This window comes from Zeus faber (assembly GCF_960531495.2).
Source record: "Zeus faber genome assembly, chromosome: 16".
Classification (NCBI taxonomy): Eukaryota; Metazoa; Chordata; class Actinopteri; order Zeiformes; family Zeidae; genus Zeus; species Zeus faber.
In genome coordinates, this window is record NC_137202.1 from 11186777 (window position 1) to 11197867 (window position 11091).

An 11091-nucleotide genomic window follows, 5' to 3' on the forward strand; every position below is an offset into this window, starting at 1 on the left:
CTATTCGCAGGCCGACACGCTGCTGATCTTGGCCGTGTCCTGGCTCCAGGGCTGCAGGTTGTGCAGGGCGAACAGGGAGCTGTTGTGCAGGCACAGCGGGTCCGGGGTGGCGGGCTGCGGGACGTTCTTCTGGAAGGCCTCCTGCTGCAGCTGCATCAGGATGCGGTTGGCCTGCTGCCGCTCCGCCTCCCTCTCCTCCGCCGTCTGCCGCCTGGAAAATAAATAAATAAATGAAATACGCATTACGTATTCATAATTCAGAATATTCATCATTTCAGAAGGTAAAAATTACATATTCGTAAATAAAAAAAATGTAGAAATCCAGCGGCCCATGCGCCAAAAAACAGAAAACCGCCCATTCACAGTGTAAAATATATAAGTTATATATACGTTTTTTTCATGTTTTTTGATCGGATGATTTTTATTTTAATTCCAACAATCACTACATATTTACAGGATCCCGCCTCAACATTTGGCTGCTACCTACTACTGTAATAGACTTACACCAGCTGCCGTGTATAACAGGCCTATAAAACAAACACGTCTACCCCCAATATAGTAACTGACTGGCCGTTAGTGTAATGTAGTAATAATAATAAATAAGTAATAATAAAACACAACAAAGTTATCTCAGTTATTACAGTATGTTTTAATCCGATCGAATCGAACACACACACACACACACACACACGCAAACACACACACACACACACACACACACACACACACACACACACGCAAACACACACGCGCGCGAAAACCCAATTTGGGGACCCAGGTTTTCTCAGCCATACAATGCATAATAATAATTAATAATAGGTTGGCCCATTCAATACACTTTAGTCTAACAATTATCATACTATTATCATACATATCAAATATTGCAATTTATATTCACTTTGCGCAATCCAAAATCTCATAATTAAACGTTTAGTTGTATTTATTTTAATTATGTCGTTTTGTTTGTCAGTGTTTTGTTTGGCGTTGGCCATTTTTCAATGTAATCCGGTGGAGTACGATATTAAGCCAAATATTTGATGGTCTAAACCATCCACTTTACATATCATGCTTGGTTTAGTCAGGATTTGTTTATAATAATAATAATAATAATAATAATAATAATAATAATAATAATAATAATAATAATAATATTAATAATAATAATAATAATAAATTAATTATTATTATTATTATTTTTGTTTTTTATTTTTATTTTTTTCAATCACTATGCGTTTAATTTAAGTTATTATTAACCAATACCGGTTGGGGTAGTTTATACTTCAAAATAATGTCAGAATATGTTGCCAGAAATCCGTTTCTGGTAATTAACTGTAAGAAGTAAAGAGCTTTGACAGCATTCGCCAAACAGATGCAGAAATGTTGCTTGTTATGATAGGATTTCATTAATGCATGGCCGAATATATTTTCACGGTACGACAAAATGTGGGATTTATTAAATACAACTGAATACTCTGCGCATTAATAGTCTGTTTAATTATAGCAATTTGCGCATTCTTGAATTATAGTTTGCAATAAACCTAGTTAACAAAATAAAAAATGTCTTAAACGAACCCGCACCCAGAAGTGCTGAATAGAATTCCATGTGTATTTATTGGATTTTAATAAAAAATAAATTGTATTTGTATTTTTTCAGCACCTTTCACACAGAGCTACAACTTAATGTGCTTGACGTTAATAGAGGGCAATACAACATAATAATAAAGGAAAAGGCAAACGAGGAAAACGCATTTAATAAAAATTACAAAATATTGTACTCAATTCCAGTTTTGGGTCATGGATTTAGCATTTCAAAATACAGTTAAAAGAAAAGAGGATTCATCGAAACGATGCTTTGATTGTGACCCATCATTGAGCCGTGATTTTCCGCGTCTTTTTCTTGCGGTTTCCTCCATTTTCTACAAGACCTTGGTTGACATACAGCGCTACCTAATTTACTTAATTTATTTCATTCATTCAAATGACCCCCCGAACAGAACCCCCCCAAAAAGTTCCTCTGCGCCGCATCACTTCCCGCGGACGGTCACGCGCAAAGTGCCCGAACAGAAAAAGAGCCCCAATCGGAGAGATCACGTCGATGACCCGTCAACCCCACAGTAACAAGGAGGCACACGGCGACCTCCACCCGCGCCCCACCTCCACTTGGTCCTCCGATTCTGGAACCAGGTCTTGACCTGGGCGTCGGTCATCTTCAGGGCCTTGGCCAGGGCGGCGCGCTCCGCGGACGCCAGGTACTTCTGCCGGTGGAAGCGCTTCTCCAGCTCGCAGATCTGCAGGCGTGTGAACGACGTGCGGGGCTTCTTCTTTTTGGGCGGGGTTCGGTTCTGGTACGGGTGACCTATACGGCGTGTCACAGTGAGTGGTGAGAGAGCCACTGGGTGGAGGTGGAGGAGGAGGAGGAGGAGGAGGAGGAGGTGGTGGAGGAGAGAGACGGGGCAGGTGGAGGTGGAGGGCGGAAGCAAAGCGGCACAGCGTCAGGAAAAGAGAGCGACAACAGAGGAGAAGGAGTCCGAGAAATACGAAAAAGAGGCCAAAAAATTAAAGCCGGTGCAAAGCATGTTGGTTGGTAAGGGGTAACGGGAGGATCGCCGTTAAATGCAAAATATTAATATTATAACAACATTATTATTTTTCAAGTGGTTGCACATATCTTTTATAGCACATCGATTTCGGGCCTCGGATCCTCGGATGCTGTAATAAACTGTGGCCGTTTTTCATTTTGTCTTTGCCAGGAATGTGTGAAGCAAGCAGGAAGAAATCTTGCAGATTGGAAGCATGCATGCACACGTCCTGCTGCTGCAAATATAACTCATCAGCAGTTGCAAATCGAATCAAAGCTCTTGCAAATCTTTTGGGGTTTTTTTTTATATCAAAATGCAACGACCAATTCTAAGTCAGAGCTATTCATAAACCTCCAATGGACATACCCGCTTTGCTGCACACTGCACATATTCGTACACATATTTTTCGCTTGTTGTATGTTTTTCTGATTGACTGCAGATCATGTTATTTCTCCGTCTACCTACATTGTTTTTGCACAGACTGTCATGACCCACGGCCTGCAGCAGGCTCCATGCCTCACCTGTGAAGCGGTCTTTGGTGTACCTCCTGTTACTCTCCATCCAGGGGAAGGTCAGTCCGGTCAGGTTGTTCGTGGGCCCGGACGCCGCGTTCATCCCGCCGCCCGGCACCGCGGAGCAGTGCCCCCCGTGCCCGCCGCCCAGCGGCCGGTGAGCGGGCACCCGGATCACTCCGGCCGCGTTCACGTTACTCCCGTTACTCCCGTTCGCGCTCACCCCCGCGTTGACGTTGTACGCGCCGCCGAGGGGAGCCATCACCGCGCCGCACGAGCCGCCGTTACCGTACCCGGCGCTGTTGTTGCACGCGAAGCCGCCGTACGCCGCGCTGACCACGCACCCGTGTCCGTAGTAGTCCGGCTCGGGCATCCTGGCGCCCAACATGCAGCTCTGCTCCGCGTGGCTGAGGATCTGGTCGATCCCGAAGCTGATGGGCTCCGCGTGCAGGTCCATGGCCTCCGCTCCGCTCCGCGGGCGAGCTCGCCCACCAGCCCCTCCACCCCTACCCCCACCCACCCCCCCACACGCCCCCGCTGCGCGTCGAGGACCAGGGGTGGTGCTCCTCCAAGCGCCGCACCCTGTCTCCCCGATCTCCCGGAGCCTCTGGACGTCCTCCTCGGCTGGCGCGCTCCGGCGGTATCTGACGAGTGCGGTGGGTGCACGTGGGGAAAGCCCCACGCGTGTGCGCGGGTGGGGGTTGGGATGGTGGTGGTGGTGGGGGGGGGGGGTGGGGGTGGAGGGGTGTCCGAGGCGCGGGAGAGTGAATCTACCTCCCCCTTTGGCCGCGGGGGTGGGGTGGGGAGCGGGGGTGCATCAATCACCGTGGCAAGTAGACAGCTCGAGGAGATGAAGAGCCCGATTTTAGGCCCCGGGACGAGACCCCATTGGCTGGATCACTGCCCCGCGAAGCGGCTTCACAGCTGGGAAGGGATCAATAGCTCCGCCTGGGATCAGATTCCAACTCTTCCCTAATAGGTTTCACACTTGTGTTTTTGGGAAGAAATATCGATCGATAACGTCGAACGGGAGAAGCGTCTTCGTTGATATTATTATTATTATTATTATTTTTTTTTATTAATTTCACTGATGACTCCCAATTAGAAAATCAATTATACATACGAAACAGCTTAATTTATAAAGATGGGCATAGTTCAACTCGACAAATGATATATTATATTATATAACGAATAAAATAAAATTAGAAATGGTAAAAAATCTTATAGGTAAAAATGGGGTTGAACACTTATTCAAAAATGTAATGTATTATACTCGACTACTGGATTACCTGGAAATAAACGTATACGGCGTAGAACTTATCTTTACAATTTTTGCATTTTTACCTATTTTCGTAGAATGATTTATAAGCCAGCGTTTCGTGAAATTGAGTTATGTATAAACATACAATCATATTAAATATTCATGTTCCGAGTTGTGATATTGGTAGATATACTGATTCGTTTAAATGATAACCACTGCAAAGCCACGCGGGGTGTTTTTCTTCTTTGGGCCATTACGCTCATCGATAATTTCCCGTCCTGTAAACCGAGTTTCACCCCCAAAAGTCCGAGTCGTCGATAGTGTAATAATACGCATAACATAATGGCGTAGCCAATTATTTTGCAATCTATTCCTTTGAACTTAATGCATCTTAGAAATGATCAATGACTTTGTGCAACAGGTTTTAAACTAGGGAAATACTCACTGTACGGATGACAAATTGTTATTGCTCAGTTTATTCGTATATCATAAATAACCGGTGCCCTTTGTGCAGAGTCCCCATTAACAAAAGGCTGCATTCGGTACAATGAAGAGAGCGCGCCCACGCACAATCTAAAATACCATTTGTACAAACACATTCCCGAAAACAATGAAATGAAAAATTAAACCATCTGGGCCATTGATTTTCTCTCCTTCGGAAAACTACGGGGACCTAATTACTTAGCACAGGGCATTAAGGTGTTAATAATTGATACGGTTTTGCCTGTCCTGATTGGCCAATTGACCCACATTAAATGTTAATGCCGGTCGGCCTCGTAGTCTATCCTTACTCTTCACTGGGTTACTATGCACTTCATATCAAACCAATAATGAACACATGGGACTTGAAAAAAAACAACGGGTACATTTCTGCACACAGAAGTTTGGTCGTGTTTAGTAAAAGGAAAGATGGAGTCACACGTGTTTGACGTGTTTCCACATCGTTATACAACGGCCGAATATTGAAGGAGCGCACATCGCGTGCTGAACAGAATAAGTGCGCACAAATATTTTATGGAATTGACATTTTTTGATGAACGCTCCTGCCAGCTAACTTGGACTTATGTGTGTATACCCTACACTGTTTTGTATTTTTTCTATTGTGTGTGTGGTTGTCATTCTTATGTATTTTGTCTTGTTATTTATACCAGGGCTACAGCAAATTATTTTAGGTTGTTGATTTGTGATGGCTAGAATAATTATGTATGTTCTATTACTTAATGACAAACGAGGCTCCACACGCAGTATGTAATTATGTTTGATCGTCTAAGAATGTTGTACCCAGTGCATGTACTACGATGTGGTTGAAATTAATTAATAATAATAATAATAATTGGGCGAGTCAGGCGGTGGAATGGACCTTATATGAGTCAAAGAAATACTGGCAGTGGCATCTTTTCAAATTCAATTATCGAGCGCCCGTTCTCCATCGGCTCCGGTGTCCTCGTGGGCCTTCTGTAAAACGTATCCCCTCACTGTCGGCGGAGACACATCCACTTCTCACGCCTGTTACTCAGAACGACGCCTAACGTGACGGGATGAATTCAACCAACGCGGCCGATTACACTCGCAGTTTTCACGCACCCCCGCCACCACAAGTACAATTTTGGTGTCCATCTCCACTGGGATCTCCCCAGGGACGCAGATCCGTTTGTTCTGGAGGTGGGGCTGGCAGGGGTTACCTGGTCGGTCCTTGACCCTTGACCTCAACCTCTCTGGCGCCGATCCCATCGTCGTCGCGCACGCTCCCCACGCACAAACAGTCACCTTCGAGCTTCCTGGTGCAGGTCTCTAGTTTCGTGTAAAACACCATCGCTACTCTTCCTCACACATACACACACAAAAAAATACGAAAAGTAAATAAAATAAAATTTGTTATTTGGCTGAAAAAAAACAACCACATTCAACCTGGAAATGTTGTGAATCAAGTCGTGCAGCAGGACCAGTCACATTCATATTCATTATGACTCCATATTGACCAAACACACAAAACCATGAAACTACATATTTATCTATCTGTCTGTCTATCTATCTATCTATCTGTCTGTCTGTCTGTCTGTCTGTCTGTCCGTCGGTCTGTCTGTCTGTCTGTCTGTCTATCTATCTATCTATCTATCTATCTATCTATCTATCTATCTATCTATCTATCTATCTATCTATCTATCTATCTATCTATCTATCTATCTATCTATCTATCTAATCCATCTATCTATCTATCTATCTATCTATCTATCTATCTATCTATCTATCTATCTATCTATCTATCTATCTATCTATCTATCTATCTATCTATCTATCTATCTATCTATCTATCTATCTATCTATCTATCTATCTATCTATCTATCTATCTATCTATCTTGTCTGTCTGTCTGTCTCTCTCTCACTCTTTACCTCTCTCTCTATGTGTCGGGTGTTGGACATAATTGATACCTGGGCAATTGGACAACTAACACTGTTTACAAGTTGCTTCTTTTGATGACGGCTGATGGAGATTCTCTCTCTCTCTCTCTCTCTCTCTCTCTCTCGCTCTCTCTCTCGCTCGGATTCAGGTCTGAAACAACAGAGGAGGTGGTGAGACATGGAGATAAGTGAGCGATCATCCTGTTTGTTTAGTAATACAGGGAAACGGCAGCCGCCGCTGGGAAGGCGGCACGGCGGCGCACACAGACACACACACACACACACACACACACACACACCAACAGACACACGGACACACAGGCGCACACACACAGACACACCCACACACCCACAGACACACGGACACACACGGGCGCACACACACAGACGCACACAGACTTATTAACGCAAACTGCTGACCCTGCAATCCTCTTTTTCCTCTGAGGAGCATATAGATACACACACACGCACACACACGCGCACACACACACACACACACACACACACACACACAAACACACACTCTGACACACACATAAAATGTACATCCATGACAAACAATGTATGTACCAGGAGGGAGTCATCCATTGGGGGTAACTCACAGAGGTTGTTTTGGTTCACAATGCTGCGGGCCAAACCATCCATCAGAGTTCAACCTGCTTTGGGGTCACGTTAGCGAGTCGAGTGACGCAGCAAAGACAAAACATTTTGACCCAAATGTTGTTACCTCAAACGCTTTGAATGAGTGCAAACTGAGGAGCCTAGATGCTTTTTGCAAGTATATACATACATGTTTGTATGTGTAAGTATGTGAGGGCTGCTCAAACAAGAAAAGTAGTCGAAGTGATGGAGTGGTTGTTTTTGACCAAAAACCAAGCAAACAAATCACAATGTGCACAAGTGTAGAATTTATACAATTTTGGCGCAACTGTCATTGAAACCATACTAAAAACAAAACAGTTAATAGCTTCTAATTCAAACCAAAATACCCATCATCACCCCAGTTGACGGTTAAATGATCCTAATATTAATATTCACCCACTGGGACTTATGCTGGTAAATATACTGCAAAAGACAAGACGAAAACGCTTAATTATATTTTATAGGTCACAATGAAGTGTTTGCGCACTATACTAACATCTCTTTTTTTGAGCTATTATAAAGCTTAAAAAAAAATCTCCAATTGTTTTCCATGTGTTAGCAGGGAATTATCATTATATTTTCCAGGCCATACGTGAATCTGTCTTAGGTAATATAATGATCCTGTATTGTCTGTCAACAAACACACGCACACACACACACACACACACGCGCGCACACACACGCACACACGCACAGGCACACACAGACACAAGCGCGCGCACACACACGCACACACGCACAGGCACACACAGACACACACGCACACACAGACACACACGCACGCTCTCTCTCCCTGGTAATCACTTCAGTGGAGATTGTTTGGCTTTCCCTACTTCGCTCCTACTTTCGCCGTCCACCGCTTCACAGGTGGAAAAAAACAGCAACGGTGAGAGTTTCATATTTTCCAGGCCCTCGCTGGAGACGACGGGGCCACTGTTTTCTTTCCTGCTGCTTGACGGACAGCTCCCTATCACTGCACTTATCATTTGAACGTCAAGGACTTCCAGAAAATCCCATTTTCAAATGATGGATGGAAACCAGTCAGAGAGCGCGCGTGAGAGAGAGAGAGAGAGAGAGAGAGAGAGAGAGAGAGAGGAGGGCCAGCTATGCATCGGACATATTCAGTAAAAACAAAGAGAAATAAATCAATAAAACCCAAACAGAAAGCCCCACGGGAACAATTAACTGAATTATTTCACAGATAATTGTTGACATCTCACTTCAATGAAAACTGAAGAAAATAAAAAATAAAATCACTATAATTTTGTAATGTAGTTCTTCAGGCATATTTGGTCAATGATGCGTTCCTGTGTCATCGCTGCCTTTCGTCTGGCCAGTCTCACAGCTTCGAAATTCATGCAGACAAAGCCCGTGTCAAAGGGAAACCCTCCCATTTTGCATATTGTAGTCATAAAAATCGACAAATCCGTGGGGGAAAAAAATGATGTGCCATCTTGCTCGACGGAGAACCAAGAACAACCAAGAAGACCCGAAATGACCCGAAAAAAAGATGAACTGTACTGTAAAAACAACTGTGCACAGCTCCTCGAACAGTCATTCCTTAAAGGTGCAAGGTTCGGTCATTTGTTTGACACAAAGGAAATATATGAGGAAATGTATTCTGGGAAAAAATGAACCCTTTCACCCACAACCTTATCACAGAGCCCCACGCCAAGAGATGTTTTTATTTACTGAAACGGAACCCGCAGTCATGAGGAAACCATATACTTAAAACGAAAGAACCAGAATGAACCAGAGTAAAGTTCAGCTCAGTTCTTTCTGGGCCGTCACTCTTCTCGGACCGGGCGTCGTACCGGCAGCTCATTGGCTCCTCGGGCGCCGTGGAAACGATCCCCCTGTTTACACCATGAAATAGTCAAGACGATGAGACGCGTGCGTTTGCGTTAAAACAGCCAGATATCTCCTTTTTTATCAGGATAGGCGTAGATTCGTTTCGGCTAAATAAGTGATATTCCCTCTGAAATTCAACTGCTCTTTCTGGACACGTTCACATCCTTTCTTCGATTTTCTCCGGGCGGAGGCCAGTTTCATTCCGTCAAACTTCCTCCCCGAAGTTTTTTTTTTTTTTTTTTAAACCGATTTTCATCCAAAATTACAGCACCCAACAATGAGCCCAGGAGGGCCGCGCGGGACGCCAAGAACCCCCCTTCGTCGGCGGGTTCCTGGTCCTGAAGGGCGTCGTGGCCGTACGTGCGCGCTGTGCTCCAACCAGACCCTATTCTAAATCCGACGTCGCTCTCTCTCTCTGTTCCCATATAAGGCCTTCCTCCCCTCCACGGTTCGGCTCCGTTGACCCCTTCGGGGGAATCGATGGCAGGGCCCGAAGAGAATGAACCCGCGGACTGACGCGGACGAAGCTGGGGAGGGAAAGGCAGCGTGTAAAGCTGGCCCCGGCGCCCGGAACGGAAGATATCACTTGAGAATCTGGACGAAGCGAGCTATTCTTACCTTCAAACTCCGACGGAGGATTGAGAGACGGGGAACGTCGCCGGCGTGCGAACCGCAGGAAGACCCACGCCGCCGCCGGTCAACCAACGGAACCGAATGCCTTCTGTGAATCTCCGCCATGTTTTTCGCTTTGGCTGCGGATCCTTGTGGGGCCATTTGCTGAAAATAAATAAATAAAGAAAAAGAAAAAGAAAAACACCATCACACAAGATAGGATGACACTTTATTCGTCTCCGGAGGGAAATTCAGGCCTGACAGCAGCAAAAACAGTGCAGTCGGGAAAGTGATTCGAAAAGATTCTAAAAATTAAAAATAACACATTTTTACACATCTATCTGACACAAATAAGGGGCGAGGCTTTCGGTGGTAGCAGTTTGGTACTGATGCTGGCTTGGTCACTTCTGGTGGGTCCAGAGGTTGATTATTTTCATGAATTTGAATCGTCAACATTTTTTTATTTTTTTCAAAATTTGGTCCAACGCAATAAAAAAAAAATAAGGGCCTTTACGTGTTTAAGACCTTGAGTATTTCAGCATTCAATACCTCGTCAGAAACCTCTCATGGTGCAATCTGAGGCCAGTGTCTCAGGGATGAACCTCTTCAAGTGCGAGCAATCCTGAACCAAAAAAACATTTTTTGTCCAAATCCCGCCAAACGGTGAGGGTGCGGTGACCGGAAAATAAACAATTTTGAAATGTTTTATCGGCTTTGGGGCGCCTTCGGGAAAAAAAGACGTCAATCTAAATCAATCTTAAGGAGCTCAGCATGCGACTCAAGACTTAAGTTTCGTTTTGGAAACGACTCAAGACCTGTCGACACCTCGAGGAACGGTGTTATGGCTCGCTCGCTTCGCTCAAAACAATTAATCTGTCCTTGCTGAGAGTTGCGTTCAGTCGTTTAATCATTTTCTTTTTTTTTCCTTCTTCGTCGGCAATCCTTGGTTCCAAACGGGGGAGGAAAAAAAAAAAAGACCCCAGACACAACACCAGCCCTGCGATACTCCGCTCCGCAACCGCGGTGGATGTGAAATGTCCATTTTCAGACCAAACACAATCTATCATGAGCGTCGCCCTCACAGCGTTGATGTGTGCGTAATTAACGACCATTTAGTGAACGGAAGTGCTCACAACAACTAACCCTCTGCATCTGGAAAGCCACAAATGATTCAGACATACCTTGTCTCCAAGAACCAGGAATAGGAACAGGAAATGGAGAAAACGAGTCGCC

At 44.7% G+C, this 11091-nt stretch overlaps 1 protein-coding gene across 1 annotated transcript; it reads right to left on the reverse strand.

The window, feature by feature from the left end:
• tlx1 (T cell leukemia homeobox 1) lies at positions 1–6165 on the reverse strand (the record flags this gene model as incomplete). The annotated part of the gene is made up of 4 exons (XM_080017068.1): positions 1–211; positions 2155–2392; positions 3101–3735; positions 6035–6165. The coding sequence occupies 4 exons, from the start codon at positions 6163–6165 to the stop codon at positions 1–3; spliced, it is 1215 nt and encodes a 404-aa protein (XP_079873194.1).
• Positions 6166–11091: the final 4926 nt, after the last annotated feature.